At 43.9% G+C, this 19201-nt stretch overlaps 1 protein-coding gene across 1 annotated transcript in view; it reads right to left on the bottom strand.

Annotated features, from left to right (window-relative positions):
* The window catches only part of GLP2R (glucagon like peptide 2 receptor), an 89505-nt gene that overhangs the window by 63580 nt on the left and 6724 nt on the right, over positions 1 to 19201 (bottom strand). The window contains exons 2-4 of the mRNA XM_067547867.1: positions 9288 to 9381; positions 3714 to 3818; positions 302 to 423 (exon numbers count right to left, since the gene is read on the bottom strand). Coding sequence (XP_067403968.1) covers positions 302 to 423; positions 3714 to 3818; positions 9288 to 9381 — 321 coding nt within the window. The remainder of the gene's footprint in view (positions 1 to 301; positions 424 to 3713; positions 3819 to 9287; positions 9382 to 19201) is intronic.

Below are 19201 nucleotides of genomic sequence, written 5' to 3'. Positions count from 1 at the left end.
ATGTGGGATTCCCTAAGTCTGAGTAACTTACTATATATGTTTAATTTTTTACTCATTATATTAGAATTCAGAAAATGTGGTGATCCCAAACCTGAGCTAGGGATAATTTGCTGAACACAAAGCACTAAGGATTCTTTCAGCTCTAATCCCTGTTCAAAATACAAGGAAAGGTTTCCATGAGATAACCTAAATAAAGTCTGGCTCGCTTCTGCAGCTATTCAATGGAAACATCTGATCAATTATTCAAGAAGGGATTAAGAAGATTAAAGTATTAAAGCATAAAAGAAAACATCATACTCACTTGTGGTTTGAAGTGATTCTTCTCAGAGCATTCTGAACTATCGCGCCAAATATCTGTTGAGTTCTCTGTTGTTTGCCAGATTCCCTGGTCCAAGCAGACTCTGTATACATTTCCTGCACTTCCTGAAAGTAAACAGAGCTTAAGTCTGAAAGGTCAAGACTTATATTTCATTTTTCATGTGTTTTACAAATTTCACCCTTTCAGGAAAGCTAGGGAAACCCCGTTACAGAAATCTTTGCTTTGGCCTTTGATGGTTCTCTGTAATGTCTCTTTGGGAGAAAATCATAGAAATTAGTTTGCGAATATATTATAAAAAGAAATTCCCATAATTTCCCCAGTATTTTTAAAAAAAGCAAATATAGTGAGTACATCAAAGAGATAAAATTACATTTCAGATCATTCTTTCTTCACCCTTTAGATTCGTAATTTAAGCATTTCCTATTACATTTCCTATTAATCCATTTCATACCGCCATCAGAATTCTGGGCAAAGAGGATGATTTAGTTATTAAATAACCATCCTATCATGCTTTGGCACATCACTTGTGGTACTTCATCACAGAATTTAAGGGCCAGATCCTCAGCTGGTGTGAAATGGTGTAGCACCATTGGCTTTAATGGAGCTACACCAATTTACACCAACTGAAACTCTGGCTCCAGTGCTACAAAGAATGGAATGAGGATGCTGGCCCAGAATTTTTTTCTTGTTAAACCAAGCTAATGGACACCTCCTCTGCCCCGGGTGGAGCAACACTATTTTTAGCCAATTGATTTCATTTTAAACTTTTAGATAAAAAGCCCCTTTCCTCTTTCCAATTAAATCTGAGTTGTTCCGTTCATTTGGAACTTTGGAAGTATATGAGACAGCAGCAAGAGTCACCTCTTCCTCTCCAGCTGGGACAACTGCTTCTCCTCCTCCACCTTGCCCCAGCTCTCCCCATCTCAGGAGTCTGAACACTCGGCTATGCAGCCTTCACAGCGTTTTCCTAACGTTATTTATTTTGGGTGGATTGAGTGAGGTCACATCCCCTTCAGAAGAGCAGCTGCTGTAATGAACTGGCAGCTTTAGTGAAGGGATTTCTCTGGCATTTGCAACACTTGTGTGCTGTACATGTGGTGACCCGCATGTACTATGCCAGCAGGACCAACTGGGGAATTTCAGCAGATGGCACAGAGATGGGGGCCTGCTCCATACCAGGGATCACCACAGGAAAGGAGCTGCAGGAGAGAGAGGGCAGGAGGGATTCTGCCCAGCCTGTAACAGTGATGAACTCTCAGAAGGGGTGAGATCAGACCAAGGGAGTGGGTGTCACAGGACTTTTGTTATTTTCAGAAATCTGTAACTCTCAAGTGGTGTAGAATGAAGTCATTGTGGTTAAGAAATTCCTCTGCTGAGCCTTGGTTTCTTTCTTTCCTGCCACATTAACGCTGAAGGGGACAAGCTAGTGAAACCAGAGAGCCCACTGCCGAGATGGTGCTCTGGGGAGCAGGAGGGTTAGACACTGATTTCAGGGGGCTAGGACAGCTGGACAGTGGTGTCCAATTCCAAAGGCCGCGTGTCAGACAAGGCCAGAGCCTGCGAGTGTGCTCTAGGAGCTAGAAACAGTAACTAAAATCTCACACCAGAAGTTAAGAGCTCGTTCGTTTTGTGGGGGCAGGTGTTTGGCAGCATGGATAGGAATGGAATGGAGCATCTGTCTACCCTGCCTAGCAAGGGAGAGGACAGAGGTCCATGGAGTGGCAGCTACACCCACCACCAAAGAGAATAAGAAAGGTTGGTGTAACCCCTTCAAGCTGTGAGTGGAGAAGCTCAAGCCCTTCCTGCAGGTCCCGGCCCAGTGTCTCTCTGTCTCATCAGTGTAGAAACACTGTGTACGATACACTGGGGACCATAGCCAGTGGGTGCAAATGAGAACAAGGCCCAAGCTGCTCTTGCTGGGGCAGGAGGGCAGGGAACAGTAACAGGCTGTTGTGTCTCAGCTTCTCCTTCTTCCCCATCTTCTGAGCTGCCCGCGGGGTGTGAGGGGGAGGGGAGTAGTCCTTTGCTAGGGGCCCCGTAGGCGCAGGCAGAGCAAGTTGAGCTCCTGGCCCGCTCTCCCTGGGAAGTCGGAGATGGAGCAGATAGAACTACTCGCTTATGGCCCCTGGAATGCAGCAAGCGGTCAGCGGGAGAGCTGCTGAGCCATTGCATCAGGGAGGACCAGAAGTGGCTCCTGGAGCTGCAGGGGAGGCGATGGATGCAGCTGGGGAGCGGCGCTCAATATCCCCGCCCCGTATGGATGGGGCTGGCTCAAACAGCTCAGTGTGAAAGCCACCAGGCACGTTTCAGTTCATATTCCAGTAAAATATTCTTGTCATGTGGCATGGCTGCCCCATAGTGTCCCATGTTGGCTGAGCCTGGCACTGCATGTGCTCCCTGCCTCAGTTTCCCATCACTAGGGTTTTCTGACTCTCCCAGCGAGTCCCGTGCCTGAGCAGGGTCGCTGTCAGTGTTCAGTCCTCCTCCGGGGGTAACAAAAGTCCAAACAAAATATCCTCTCACCCTTCTTGGGCTCTTCAGCCAGTGCCCAGCGCTCCTTGGTTATCTTTAAGATTCTCTGGCTCTGGGGTAGAGGCCTGACTCCCAGGCTCTTTCCCTTGAGCCCTTCCCATAGTCCAAGCCCCATCTGGGCTACAGCACTGACTCCTAGGCTGCTTCCCGCCTGCCCTTCCAGACCCCACTTCAGGCCCTTCCACGGGAGCCCATCTTGCACCCTGTTCCTCACTGAAACTGAGTTTCCTCTGTCCTTTTCTGAGGCCCAGGTGTTTCAGGCTGTTCCCTGACCATAATTAGTCCTGCCCTTAAGAGGGGAGGCAGGTGATTATGGCACAGGCAGGGCTGATTGAACAGGACTGGCTAGCCCTCAGCCTCCAGGCCTTAAGGGGCAGGCCATCCTGTTACACTTCTTCTCACCACAGCCACTCTTGAGGGTCACAATTGACAGCCACAGGTTGGACACCCTGGCCTTCAGTTACCACCACAGGACTCCCTGAGGGTCAAGGAAACTGCTGGGGGAAGGGTCAGCATTATGACAACATTTAGGGGGAAATGAGCTTGGAGAGTTCTTAAAGTCTTCCTTAAAATTCAGGACTCCAAAGAGACTTTTTGGCCTTAAAGTGACTGAAATGTAACAAAGCGGGGTGGGGGAAGGGTGCAGGAAAAGTGATCTCTACATGGCTTGGGGCATGTTGCAGTGGGATGACTTGGTGGCTAACCAGGAAGGAGGTGATGCAGAATAGCCCAAGCAACCTCCGCTCCACCCCACAGCCCCGCTCTCCCAGCAATGCCAGGGCAGTCAAGCCCGAGCTGACAGCTGCCTCCCGCAGTGAAGATCCCTTATATGAATCGTTTGAATAAAGAGAGATCACGTTACCGTTTTCCATCCATGGTAAATATGAAGGACAAGGAACGGACACATTTCCTGGAGGTGAATAAGGCCAGCAAACAAACTGATCAAATGTCCCATTGCAATATATTCCTGCGGAGAGAGAAAGAACTAGTGTTTAGTTTTTAATAAAGATTATTCAGGCAACTGGTAACCATGGAGACTGTCATGCCTGATTCCAGGCAGCCAATAGGCATAGAGATCCATTATATATAGAACAGAGGCGATGCCTATAGAATGGGGGATGCAACCTCGAAAGCAGTGACTCTGAAAAGGACTTACGGGTCCTAGTTGACAAATAACTCAACATGAGCTCCCAGGGTGACATTGTGGCAAGGAGGGCTAATGCAATGCTTGCTATTGATAAGGTGATGTCTAACCAGGTCATGAAGATGGGCAGTGCTCAGGAGCTGATCGATGATTTTGTCTCCATTGGGTTCTCAACCGGTTTGGAGGGTAATTGGTAGAACCATGTGCCTAACATTTGCCTGTCCCTACCCCGGCCGAGCACAGAATTTGTAACCAAAAAGGGATATTTATCCATAGTGCTCCAAGGACCGGTAGACAACCATGGCAGGTTTACAGACATAAATTCAGGGTCATCTGGTAGAGTCCCACAATGCTAGGATCTTTCAGAACTTACTCCTATGTAAATTAAATGGAGAAAGACTGTTCACCCCCAGCAGTCCTGGGGGCATTAATGGTGTGGAGGTTGGTATAGTAATTCTGGGACATCCAGCTGATTGCCTGGTGCTAATGAATTCATACACCAGCTGCTTGGACAGAAGCAACATTTAAATTATCGCGTTCTAGCTGCACAGTGAAGAGCAGATGGCCCTGTTTGTGGAATAGGTTGGAAGCTGCAGAAAAAAAATGTTCCAATATTATAGCTGGATGTTGTGTTTTGCACAATATTTGTGAGAGGAAGGGGGAAAGCCCTGCCGATGGGTGGGAGGCTGAGGTGCAGGGATTTGCTTGGCAGTTCAGACAGCCAGCCAGGTGCACAAACCCCCCCGGGAATGCTGTCAGGGATGCCTACTGTTGGCATTTTGAATGACATGCCTGAGCATGTTAGCCCATGGGGGGGTGGTGTTGGGATGCAGACATTGCGGGCACTGGGGGCATTGCGTGTGGGAAGTTGAAGCTTACTGTTCCCTATGTGCTTTTGTAAAAGCCTGTGAATTTTGAAAGCTATATTTAAAGGATTTTCTGTGTTACAGGCAATGATGACCCATAATGGATGTTTTGTAAATGGCTTTAATGTGAAACAAAAAAATACAAAAACATTGACAAAAGCAATGGAAAATAAAAATGTTAGCAAACCAATCTGTTCAAGTAACCAGCTAAACACAAACCTTTAATTACTGCAAGAGTGCACACAAAAGGTAAAGTGCAGTAGTAAGAACATTCCAAGTGCAACAAAATACAGGGCGGGAGAGCACTTATGGGTGAGTATAGGCCTTGCTCTGACCAGGAGTGTGCACAAGAATTTAAATTCCAGCACTTTTGGAGGGGCATGCTCTGTGCCCCACCCCTGCCAGGGACCTGGGGGCTGGAGGAGCTCTTTGTTCCCTGTGCCTGGGCCCCAGGGGCCAGAGGAGTTCTGTGCCCCCCTGCCCCCTCCTGCTGGGGTCCCAGGGGCTGGAGAAGCTGTGTGGCCCCTCATCCCCTCCTGTCAGCACCTGGGGGCTGGATGAGCTCTGTCCTCCCCCCGACAATTCTTGGGGGGCCTGTGCCCCTGCTTGCCCCCCCCTTGTGCACACCCCTGCCTCTGACTCTTCCCGTCTGCATGGGTTCTGGGGCAGACTGGCTTAGCTCAAAATTCTCAGGGGCTCTTCAGGGCTCAGAAGACCTGGAGTCCCAGGTGCAAGTGTTCCCAGAGATCCCAGAGGTGGGAGCTGAGCGGTGAATGGGAGCCGCTGGGAGCACTGCTTTGGGTACGCAGAGGTTAGGGGTTGCTCTGGGGCCAGTAGCCAGCATTGTTCAGGGCATGAAGGACGTGGCTGGGTCCCAAATCATGGGACTGCAGGGCCTGCTGGCGTAGTAGGAGCAAGATTTGCAGGAGAGCATTCTGGCTCAGGAGAGCAGCCATGCGTCGCCTCTGCATCTCTGTCCTTTTCCAGGCTGTCCTTCACCTTGGTGACGCTTGCCTTGGCCACAGCCACCCTTTCCCTTAGCCACTGACATGATCTCCTGAGAGAGCAGCATCTTTTCTCCCTTTGGATCTTCAGGTAGAGGCTCCGCCTCTCGGACAGCCTGGCTCCACTCTAAGACTCAGCCAGGAGTTCTGCAAACTTCTTGTCCCGAGTCTTCCTTCTTCTCCCCCTCAGAGTGGCCATCCTGTCAGCAGTACACTGACGCCCTGCCCTTGGCTGTCCCGCTGTTGTAAGTGCTGTGGCTGTGGAAGCAAACGTTTATCGTTCATCTCTCAGACAATACAGGATAGCCTTTTTAATATATACGTGTGACCTTTCCTCCCTGAGAGTCGTCCCATTCTTGTGGGAACCTCAGAGCTGATGACTGGTCTGTAGGTACAGAGGGTGGTGAGTGCCTTTGGTTTACAGTCTACTGTATCTGCTTTCCTGCTCCTAGGGGTGGGGTAGTTGGTTGGAGCTATGTTCCAGGTTGGTTTCTGTAGTCTTGTGTGTATGCTGGAGGCACTATTGGGCTGTCGGAGGTGTAAAAGGGGGTTTGAAGGTCTTAGATGGTGAGCTAGATAGGAATCCCCTCTACATCCCCTTCAGGCTGTCCTGACTCTCGGTGACGTTACACTGAGGTGAGTGACTAGGAGACAGAATGGTCTTTATCTGAAAAAGACGAACGGCAGACCAGTGAGAAATGCTGTGAAGTTGTTCACCAGGATGGTCTCCCAGAAGCACTGCAGTAATGGAAGGTGCTTGCAAGCTGTTTGAGGGGATATGGATTTGGGGCTATTCCCTATCATGTGCAAAACAAAACAAAACAAAACAAACAACTCCCTCCCAGCAATTTCTCAGTCTTAAGTTCTGTTAGATCTCCCCTGCAGACATGGATAAAGTGAAGAGCAAAATAGATAGGGTCCTGCAATGATCGTCAGCTATAATGCATGGTACAGGGCATTTGTACCTCTGTGGGGAGCAATTATTGTTTGTGCCTTGACTGGGCCTGCAATGTGCGTTTACACCTCATGTCAATTACAAAGACTAGCCACATTTCTTTTCCTGTAAGCACGATCTCAATAAACTGTTGAATTTTGTACAAATAAATGCTTTTTCTATTCAACTCTGCTGTGGGAGGGGGAACGGGGTATGGACTGCGAATGAGATGCTGGCAGGTGCCATTTTGAAGCAGCATAAGGTGGAGGGTGGCAGAAGGATGCAATTCCTAGCTTACATCTGCCAATAAATAATAAATTGTAAAAATAGGTACTTACATGTGAGATTCCCTCCAGGGGATCCAACTTTTTCGTCCAGGAACCCGGCTCAGCTGATGTAGGATGGGAATCAGGGTCCTCGGTAGCAGAGCAGGACGGAGGCTGGCTTTCCAGCTGTCTGTCGCCAGGGTCCTGAACCACAAAAAGATCCTATCTCTCTGGGGACAGGTCCTCTCCAGCATCCTCCCATGGGTGGAGCCAGTCCTCCTTGGTCGGGGGAGGTACAGGCAGCAGGCTCAGAGCAAGTCCCGGGACAGATTGTACTGTAATTGTGTAGAATGCTCTCCAGTTCTTCAAAAAATGGACAAGCCACATGTCCCCTGCCAGACTGTCTCCTGGTATCCCTCGTGTAGGTGTGCTTTCTCCTGAGATGCTTGTTCTGATTAGTGTCCAGGTCGTGACCCTTCACGGACATCTGCTTTCCAATGTCCATAGCAGGTCCCATTCCTGTGGCTGCCCACAAGAGCCTACTGAACCAGTGCCTCTCCCCAGATGGCGATGAGATGCAGACCATCAGCACAGCTCCAAGCAGCTGTGCGAGGCATGTTGTGGAGCTTCTGGTGTGCTCTCGCGGTCACATCACTGGAACGATACACTGGGATTCCGGGGCAGATGAGCAATATCTGGCTCTGGACCACATTTTAAAGGGAGAAGGGTTATCCTGAAAACAGGACATCAGTGGAGGTGGGCCACACATGTAAATGGACAGGTCCGTAACAGTTGGCCTGCAAAGCACTGTGGAATAGCCATTGGATGCATGAAAAAATTGGTGCAGAGCAATTGCATGAACATGAACAAAAGACAGAACTATTTCAACTGGAAGCAAATCTAGTCCACTTTGCAAGAGGACTCCAGAGTTCCCAATAACTGTGCAGTTAGTGTTCTGTGATAGGTTGCGCTCTGTATATGCAAATTGTTTTCAAACTGGATTAACATGATTTGATCCAGTTTGACACCCCCTGTGCAGACAAACTCTTAAAACAAAGTAAGAGAATTGAACCAGGTATGTCATCTTACATGGCTTCATAAACATACACACACTGGGTGAAATCCTGGCCCCACTGAAGTGAATAGAAGTTTTGTCCTTGACTTCAGTGGGCCAGGGTTCCATCAGTTACTCTTTTCAAGTACAGAGAAATACATGTTTCATTATAACCCATCCATTTTAATGCTCAACAAAAATAGCGCATATCTAAAAATACATGGTATCTTGATTTCATTGTCCAAACATTTTCTTTTAAGTGATACTGGTAAGGGAAATACCTCACATAAAGGTGTACTTTCAATAGCGTTTTCCCCAGTAAGCTGCTTATAAACAGTTCTTTTTACTGCAACATGGACAATCTATAACATTGACTATATATTAAAATATATATATATGTGTGTGTTTGTGGGTCTGTTTTGGAAACTGATCACAGTATGTTTTTGTGTACATATTTAACACTTATGTTCATATTTTGAAATTATTGATGGAAATATTTACTTTGAGAGCTAAGGTTGTTGTGTTAAGATGAACTGTACATTCTTGTATATTTAATAAGAATAAGTGTTTATCTTATGTGGGCACTATAAGATTTATACATACCTTAGTTTACTATTAGTGGTAGTAGTAACGTGCAGAGACCCCACTGTGCTAGGACTCTGGATAAAGAGACATTCCCAGTCCCAAAGACCTGATCCTGTAGCCATTGCAATCAGTGAAAAATCTCCCACTGACTTAAATGGGAGCAGGAGCAGGATTTGCATAGACAAGAAAAGGAGGGGTATAGGTGAAGGGATGCAATAGAGTGATCGGTGATAGGTGGCAAACCAGGGGTTCTAACTGCTTTGCTTAAGTAGGGTCATTTATAAATCCCAACTTCTGGAAACTCATCTCACTCCACAGTTATTTATGATTTTTCTGGGGTTGAGAATAATTAGCTGAGTTTCACGCTGATTTCACATTTTTTTTTTTTTGGCCAAGCGAACTAAGGTCTTAAACTTAACTTGATGGCATTCTTCTGTTTGTCTATTTACAGTGGTCCCTTCTGGCCTTAATTCTTAATATACGAATAAAAATATACCTCTGCAATATGGTTCAATACATTTCTATTTGCATATTTAATATGGTTATTTTGAAGTGTTACCCCAGTTTTAGTCAGTTTTCTTACCAGTCTCTATTGCAGATTCTCGTAACATTTTCAAGCATTCTTTTTTATAGTTAAGCCAGTTAGTCGTTGTTTTCTCCAGCAGAGACCCTAAGACCTGCACATACAGAAAATATTGTAAATGAAGAAACTGAGTTTAAACTTTGTATTTTTCTAGGTGCGATAGTTTTCTGCTACTTTAACAGTTGAAATAAGTATTAAATACCAAAAATTGTTAATGGAAATTCAAGAGTTGTCACCTTTTCTCTGGCCAAGAAATACATTGTCACAAAGTTATGTTCTTCCCCACGCCACACATTTTTGTCAGACTTCCAACTGGACACTCTGAATGTATAACCTCTGCAGAGCCGCTCTGGAGAAGATGTGTGCTATGACTCAGAAGTTCTGGAACATTTTCCAGCAGTTAACAGTTAGATGATGTGCAGAGGTTGATTAATCTTTGTTGTATATTTATGTTCTCACTGGATTATTTGATTGGTATGACTGGAAATAATTCATGAGTCTGTGTGTTTATTAGATTATTTTGCAGATTGTCAAGGGTGCCCAGAGCATTGTCTGATAGTTCTTGCATTGCACTTTAGTGTAACAGTGAGTAAATAAAATAAATAAATAAATGTGTTTTGTTAACGTCACCTTGGAAGAGGTAAATCCATACCTCCCTCTTCTCCCAACATATCCCTGCCAGACTTCAGGCGCTAATCCTTACTCCAGCAGACCTCACCAACAATGCTCTGTTTCAAGTAAAGTAATTGAAAAACTAGCAAAGATTCATCTCCAGTTTCATAGATTCTAAGGCCAGAAGGGATCATTGTGATAATCTAGTCTGACCTCCTGTATAACACAGAACGTAACATAAGAACATAACAGCCATACTGGGTCAGAACAATAGTCTACTGAGTCTAGTATCCTGTCTTCCGACATTGGCAGATGCTAGATGTTTCAGTGGGAATGAACTGAACAGGGCAATTATTGAGTGATCCATCCTCTGTCATCCAGTCCCAGCTTCTGGCAGTCAGAGGTTAAGGAACATCCAGAGCATGGGGTCATGTCTCTAACCATCTTGGCTAACAGTCATTGATGGACCTATTCTCCATGAATTTATCTAATTCTTTTTTAACCCAGTTAGTTGTACTTTTGGCCTTCACAACATCCCCTGGCAATGAGTTCTGTAGGTCGACTATGCATTGTGTGAAGAAGTATTTCTTTTAGTTTGGTTTAAACCTACTGTGTATTAATTTCATTGGTGACCCCTGGTTCTTGTATTATGAGAAGGCATAAACAACAACTCATTTATTTTCTCCACACCATTCATGATTTTATAGACCTCTATCATATCCCCCCTTAATCATCTTTTTTCTAAGATGAACAGTCTCCGTCTTTTTAATTTTTCCTTGTTTAGAAGATGTTCCATACCCCTAATAATTTTTGTTGCCCTTTTCTAATTCTAATATAATTTTTCAGATGGGGAGACCAGAACTGCATGTACTGTTCAAGGCCCAAATCCAAATGTGTATTACCAATTCATATTTTGCAGGAAAAGATCGCCACAAAGTGTCATGGTGACTTCCACGATCAGGCCACTGCCACCAATTAGACCTTGTCATCGTCAAGAGGAAAGACGGACCCTCAGTGCAGAACACTCACACATTTCAAAGTGCTGATTGTGACACTGACCACTCTTTGATCAATAACAAAGTGGAGATTACAGCTAAGAAACTATATAGAACAAAACTTGGGAACAAGCCCAAAATAAACACCACTATCATCAAAAAACAGAGGAAATGCCAAGAGTTTGTTAAGGTTTTTGAACTCAGCATGTATGAGAAGTCACTACCAAAGAAGGCAGAGGAATTTTGGGAAGATTTAAGAACAACAATCCATGAAACAGCTTTAGCTACGTTGGAGGGAATGAGAAAGGATTGATTTGAAGAAATGAAATGGAACTATTATCTTTTATTAACACTAAGAACACAGCCTATCTGGAACACAATAAAAAGCCAACAAAGAGTACCAAAGTGAGACTTTGACATGCAAAAGCTGAGGTATAGCGAGCAAGTAGATGCTGTACAAATCATTACTGGACAAAGCTCTGTGAAGAGATACAGACAGCTTCAGATATAGGAAATCTCAAAGTCATGTATGATGGCCTGAAGAAAGCTCTGGGCCCCGCTGTCAATAAGGTTGCCCCTCTTAAATTGCAAAATGGTGAAATTATTACAGATAAAAGTAAGCAACTGTCTCGTTAGGCTGAACATTATCCAGAGCTATATGCACAAGAAAAGAACATCACCAATGAATCACTGGAACAAATGCCAACTCTACAGGTCATGCCAGGGCTAGATGTGGAGCCCACTGTAGGCCATTAATTTATTATCAAGTGTCAAGGTTCCTGGAAAGATGGCATGTCAGTGGAAATTCTTAAGTACAGGAAAAAAAACCTACTACCATATCTCTATCAGTTGCTTAAATGCTGGAAAGAGGGTGAAGTGCCACAACAGATATGTGACACAAATATCATCACTCTGATTAAAAACAAAGGCAAAAAGGGTGACTATAACAACTACAGAGGTATCTCACTATTAAGTGTAGCAGGAAAAGCTTTCGCAAATGTCATTTTAGTGTGCCTCCAACAGCTGAAGAATCAAACCCTGAATCGCAGTGCGGATTCAGGGCTGAAAGATCAGCTATAGATATGATATTTTCTCTGTGCCAACATCAAGAAAAGTGCAGAGCGCAAAACTGACCATTGTACATTGCCTTTGTGGACCTAACCAAATCATTTTATACAGTCAGCAAAGCAGGTCTATTTGCAACACTAGAAAAGATAGGATGCCTATCAACCTTGTTAAGTCTTATATGTTCATTTTATGATGACATGTGTCCAGTTTGACAGGTCCTACACTTTTTAATGAAAAGAATGAAGCTTCTTCTCCCCTACACTTTTTGGAATCTTCTTCTCGGTACTCCTGACCTGTGCATTAAGGACATGAAAGATGGAGTGTATCTCCACACAAGATTGGATGGGAAACCCTTCAATCTCTCACGAATTAAAGCAAAGACTAAAATAAAAAAAGGTGCTAATCAGGGAACTTCTATTCACTGATGATGCTACTCTTCTAGCCCACGATGAAGATCTACTACAAGAACTCATGGACAGCTTTTCAAGTGCTTGTCAAGCATTTGCTCTACCATCTGCATTAAGAAAACGGTTGTATTAGGACAGGGGATTCCACAAGATCCTTTAATCACCTTAAATGGAAACCAGCCAGAAATAGTCCAAAAGTCCAGCTATTTAGGTTCTACAATGACTGCCAACCTCTCGCTGGATGAAGAATTAAATGTTCACATTGGAATGGCTGCCACCACCTTTAGTAGACTAACTGAAGGAGCATGGAACTACTCAAAGCTTACTATCAAGTCCAAAATGTCTGTGTGCCAAGCTTCCATCCTCAGCATTCATGTATGGTGGGGAAACATGGACAAATTATGCTCATCAGGAGAAAAGGTTAAACAGTTTCAACTTACGCTGCTTATGCCGTATATTTACCATCAAATGGCAAGATAAAGTTACCGACGCAAAGGTTCTTCAAAGGGCAAATGTACCAAGTGTGACAGCTCTCCTCAAACAAAAACAACTGTGGTGGCTGGGCCAACTGAGCAGGTTGGAAGATGGACACATACCTAAGGACATACTGTATGACGAGCTATTAGAGGGAACAAAGAACAACCGGGCATCCCAAGCTTTTTATAAAGACACATGGAAGTGAGATATGAAGGAATTTGGAATTGATCCTGACCAATGGGAAACCTTGGCAAGTGATCATAACAAGTGGCACCATCATCTCCATCAAAGCATCAAAGTCCATGACGGGAGCTGGCTCCTACTGCTTGAAGAGAAAAGAGCTCGTAGGAAGCAAGCAACTCCCAACCGCGACACATATATTTGCAATAACTGCCAAAGATTATGCAAATCTTGGATTGGACTATTTAGTCACATGAGACACTGCAAACCATCTACATCATAGGCTGCAATTTCCACCATCTCTCACAGACAAAAAGATGCCAATCATTCCAGGTGTGGGCGTACCATGGATTTATATAGTGGCATTATTGTATTTATTGTCTTATTATCTATCCCTTTCCTAATAGTTCCTAACATTGTTAGCTTTTTTGACTGCTGCTGCACAGTGAATGCCTGTTTTCAGAGAACTATTCACAATTACTCTGGTATTTCTTTCTTGAGTTGTGACAGCTAATTTGGAACCCATCATTTTGTATTGGTCATTAGAATGACTTTTTCCCCAATGTGCATTATTTTGCATTTATCCCATTGAATTTCATCTGCCATTTTATTGCCCAGTCACCCAGTTTTCTGAGATCCCTTTGTAAGTCCAAACCAGACTGTGAAGAGTTAACTATTTTCTGTAATTTTGTATCATCTGCAAACTTTGCCACCTCAATGTTTATCCCTTTTCCAGATCAGTTATGAACATGTTGAACAGCACTGGTCCCAGTACAGATCCTTGGGAGACCCTGCTATGTGAAAATGGACCATTTCTTCCCACCCTTTTTCCCCCTATCTTTCAATCAATCACTAATCCAGGAGAGGACCTTCTCTTTTATCCCACGACTACTTACTTTGCTTAAGAGCCTTTGATATGGGACTTTGTCAAAGGCTTTCTGCAAGTCCAAGTATACTATATTCACTGGATCACCCTTGTCCACTTGCTTGTTGACCCCCTTGAAGAATTCTATCAGATTAGTGTGGCATGATTTCCATTTACAAAAGCAATTTTAATTCTTCCCCAACATCTTGTGTTCATTTGTGTGTGTTAATTCAGTTCTTTACTATAGTTTTTAACCAGTCTGCCTGGTATTGAAGTTAGGCTTACTGACCTATAGTTGCCAGGATTGCTTCTGGAGACTTTTTTAAAGATAGGCATTACATTAGCTATCCTCTAGTCATCTGGCACAGAGGCTGATTTAAATGATAGGTTACATACCACAGTTGGTTAGTTCTGCAATTTTACATTTGAGTTCTTTTAGAACTCTTGGGTGAATACCATCTGGTCCTGGTGACTTATTACTATTTAATTTATCAATTTCTTCCAAAACTTCCTCTATTGACACCTCAATCTGAGACAGTTCCTCAGATTTTCACCTAAAAAGAATGGCTTGGTCTGGGATCTCCCTCACATCCTCTGCAGTGAAGACTGATGCAAAGAATTCATGTAGCTTCTCCACAATGGCCTTGTCTTCCATGAGTGTTTATTTAGCCCCTTGATCGTCCAGTGGATGTACTTAATTTTTTTTGCTATTAGTTTGTGTCCTTAGCTAGCTGACAGGTGGATGCAACAAAGCGCTGGGGAGGGAGTGGGGAGGAATTGGGGGGAGAGACGGCAAAGGTAACAGTGCTACAACTGCTTTTCCAGTGCCCTTATTTCTGGAAGGAACTCTCTGTAAAAATCCACAAAGCCACCACAACGTCCTTCTTCAAACTCACCTCTGCAGCAATGCCTACAAGATTCCTGATAATAGTTAGACATCTGATGAACATTCTGGGTGGGGGATTGTCTGCAGTGGATCATGGGGAGAGGGGTGTGAGCTGGTAACAGCTGCTGGTGCGGGGCAGCTGAAGGTATTTGTTGACTTTCAGCTCTACAGACCTGGATTAGAAGTTTTATACCATTAAAACACAAATTGTCAAATCACACATTAAAATATACAGAGTAAATATCCTTACATCAAACGCTAAATTCTCAAGCAGCATTTTTCTTACTTTGCCTAATCTGTAAATTTAGATTATTACAGATGGAAATTTTTTTTCATTGGTTTGCGTGTGTACAGTAAAATCAATCAATATTTAACTGATTTTTACTGATAAAAATCTAATCCTCCAATCCTACCAATCATCCATGGGGTCAAAGGCTGCTGACAGATCTAATATCAGAGCAGATGCTTGATCTTTATTTATCCACTGCCAGGAGAAGATCATCAAGCCAATGCATTGAGGGCAATCTCTATGCCATACCCTGGCTGGAATCCTGCCAGAGGCATTGAGAAACTTCAAAGAACTCTTGCCATGACCTTTCTTACAATCTTAACCAAAAATTAACAATATGATGCTGGCCAATTATTGTCCAGATTGTCACCCTCAAGAGATGGTTTCTGGAAGGAAGGCTGAACACAACACTGCTTTTCGTTAAAGCAGAAGTCCATATGGTGAAGATGATCTTTCCGTTTTCCAAGGAAAACCCATTTTCATTTGACTGAGTTATGTGCTTCTGGAAAACGGCCATGTGCACATGGACTTTGTCTGGGTTGTGAACAGTTCTGGTGAAATTCCAAAAGCTGGCAGGCTGCGTTGCATACACATCTAGGATTCATTATACCATAGGCTCCACTCCTGGCCGACTGCTAAGTGCTTCAAGGGGAAACACAGGCTTTGATCATCCTGAGCAGAATGGTCCCATCAACACAATGTCTAAATACCTTTCACAATCTCAGCTGAGGTCCAGAAGATTTTGAGAGTCCAAACAGAAAGCCCCATGGGGACAGATCTGTATCTTATCCATTAGATTCAAAGCCTGCTGGAACAATATAGCAGATCTATTTGCCTGTCTGTGCTGCTTGTAAAACAGGGATAATAGTTAATAAAACCCAGCTCTTAAATGGGGCTTCTCATTCATAGCCACCTCTGCAAAGTACTTTGCTATCTAAAGCGTCCCTGTGATTTTCAGCTCTTCAGTGCGTACTGAGAGTAATAGCACTGTTGAAAGGAAAGACTGTGTGTGTCAGAGAGGGGTTTTCATTGGTTGGTGGGATCAGAATGGCAGTTAATGCTTAGAAACTGGTTTTGCCTTAAGTTAAGATATCCTGGCTGTTTAGTGTTCCTTTCTCAGGAAATATCAATGAGCAATCATAACTCTCAATTAAGGACCTTTTTTTGGTGTGAACTTCCCAGTCCCCGAAAATTGGTGCATGCAAATAAAATGTTTAATGACTCAGGGCTGGAGACTGGCTGAAGGTTTTGAGAGAGGGTTTAACAGGAAAGTGGAGGTGCACTGCTGAGCATATAATGCTTTGACCAGTGCTCCAGCTTTCTCTGTCTTGTGCTGAACGCCTGCCAGCATGAACAGCTTTCCGTGCTGGACAGAGAGCACTTGAGCTTTCTTTTCTGGGAGCAGAAAGTTTTAAATAGCTCAGAGAGGGCTGTTTCAGCAGCTCCTTGTTTTCCCCAGCACTGCTCCCAGGTCAGCTTCAGGCTCAAGACCGTGAGCCACCCTCCTTTAAATCCCCTGCAGTGGAAAGACTAATTATTCTTCACATGATAGACTTGCAAGATAAGGGGAGAATATATACAAGAGCCATGAGAAAGGAATGTTTGTTTTCCAGGAGAAAAAACATCTTGACTTTTCCCTGATGTGGGCCCCAAAATGCAGGCGACCAGGAGAGATTCTTGGGACATCCATTGGTCAGTGAACTTCAGCTTAAGAGGCAAGGAAATGGAGATGACGCATTTGTAGAAAAAGCTGCTCAATTTCATAGACAGGGGTTTGGTTTACAATAAACAAACATGGGTAAATGGCTAAGGAAATGCAGGGAAAGCTCCCAGAACTGCTACCTGGCTCCTCTCTCAGTCCAGCTGGGGCTGCACATGCTGAGAAAAGGGTTCTGAAAAGCACCCTCAGCAGAAGGGGCGGGGCCCTTAAAGGTACAAGGACACAAATTCATCCCATTTTCTTCTTCAGTTGCAAGCTTCCATAGACAGAGAAATTGAAGCAGCAGCAGCCGGTAACTGTTGACATAATATGCTTCTGTGAGATCTGTGACTTGGTGCTGCATGACATTCTGATTAAAAGAATAGCACTATACAAAATCAATGCAGCATATACTCATTATATTAAAAAGCCTGCTAAGCTACAGATCTCAAAAAGTAATTGTAAATCTGGAATCATTATCCAATGAGGGGGGTTTTAGTCGAGTTCCCAGGGATCTGCTCTTGCCTTAATGCTAATCAAATCTTTATCAACAAATGATGTGGAAGAAAATATAAAATCATCAGTGGTGAAGTTTGCAGATGACATATGTGGTGGAGTGGTCTTTAATGATAAGGACAGATCAGTTACAAAGAAAAAAGTGGATCACACAGAAAGCTGGGCTCATTTGAACAACATTTGTTTTAATATGGCCCATTGCAAGATCCATACACCCAGGATCACACCTCTAGGACAGCAATGACTCAGAGAAGGATTTAGGTGTTATGGTGTAAACCAGCTGAACACAGATCCCAGTGTAATGCTCTGGTTAAGAGGGCCAAAGAAATCCTGCGATTTATAAGCAGGGGAATATCAAGTAGGGAGGTAGTATTACCTCTGTATATGGCATCAGTGAGACCATTACCGGGTATTGTACCCAGTTCTGGTGTCTACAACTCAAAACCAATAGTGACGAATTGGGAAGGATTGAGAAAAGAGCTACGAGAATGATTTGAGGTCTGAAAAACCTGCTTTGTTGTGGGAGACTGAGAAAGCTTATCCAAGAAAGGGTTGTCACAGTTCAGGGCAACTGCACCTAAATTCCCCCTCTATGGCCCAGCAAAGGCACCCACTCAAGACTCCCAGCTCCTCAGGTATCACTTCTTTTGGGTGGAGACCCCCGTCTCGCTCCCTCGTGACCAGAATACTTCCAGACTGTACAGCTCCTTGTCTATACGGTGACCTCCCCAGCACAGTCAAGCTGCCTAAGCCAGCGGTTTTACTTGTTTCTTCAGAGACGGTACCCAGTGTAACTGCAACAGTTAAACTAGCACACAGCTCTTTCTAAGCAAGCACATTTATTCCTTAGGAGAACAAGATCTCATTAGTAACTCGGGTACTCCATTATTCAGCTTGTCTTTGGGCTGTCCTCATGTAACAGGGGACCAGCAGACAAAAGGTCCCTCCTCTGGATGAAACTTCCAAGACTGAGTCTGCAGATGGGAATTTACAACTTTCTCCCAAGTACTTCCTAGGAATTCCACTTCACACATATTGTTCCAAAAGTTCAATTGTGTCTGCAACATTGTTCAACTTTTTATTTGGCTTTTGAAGCACACAATACTTCCCAGAGATTGCATTAATTCTGTCTTCCTCCTAAAGTAGTTTCATAGAATCCCACAATAATGCATAAACATTTGCATACTTAAAACAATGTATTCATAAGAACACAAGAACGGCCATACTGGGTCAGACCAATGTCCATCTAGCCCAGTATCCTGTCTTCCAACAGTGGCCAATGTCAGGTGCTTCAGAGGGAATGAATAGAACAGATAATTATCGAGTGATCCATCATGTTAGCCATTCCCAGCCTCTGGCAAACAGCAATCCCTGCCTATCCTGGCTAATAGCCATTGATGAACCTATCCTCCATGAACTTAACTAGTTCTTTTTGAACCGCGTTATAGTCTTGGCCTCCCCAACATCCTCTGGTAAGGAGTTCCACAGGTTGACTGTGCATTGTGTGAAGAAATACTTTCTTTTGTTCATTTAAAACCTGCTGCTTATTAATTTCATTTGGTGACCCCTAGTTTTTGTGTTATGAGAAGGAGTAAATAAACACTTCCTTATTTACTTTCTCCACACCAGTCATGATTTTATAGACCTCTATCATATCCCCTCTTAGTAACCTCTTTTCCAAGCTGAAAAGTCCTAGTCTTATTAATCTTTCTTCATATGGAAGCTGTTGCATACCCTTAATCATTTTAGTTGCCCTTTTCCACATCTTTTCAAATTCCGATATATCTTTTTTCTACTTTCCTCAAACTATCTCCATGCAGTATTAAGATGTGGGCGTACCATGGATTTATAAAGAGGAAATACCATATTTTCTGTCCTATTATCTATCCCTTTCCTAATGATTCCCAACATTCTGTTAGC

The sequence above is a fragment of the Emydura macquarii genome, unplaced genomic scaffold (genome assembly GCF_026122565.2).
Source record: "Emydura macquarii macquarii isolate MOO-44397 ecotype Brisbane River unplaced genomic scaffold, CSIRO-AGI_Emac_v2 contig_1230, whole genome shotgun sequence".
In the NCBI taxonomy this organism is placed as follows: domain Eukaryota; kingdom Metazoa; phylum Chordata; order Testudines; family Chelidae; genus Emydura; species Emydura macquarii.
This window is presented reverse-complemented; position numbering and strand designations above follow the sequence as displayed.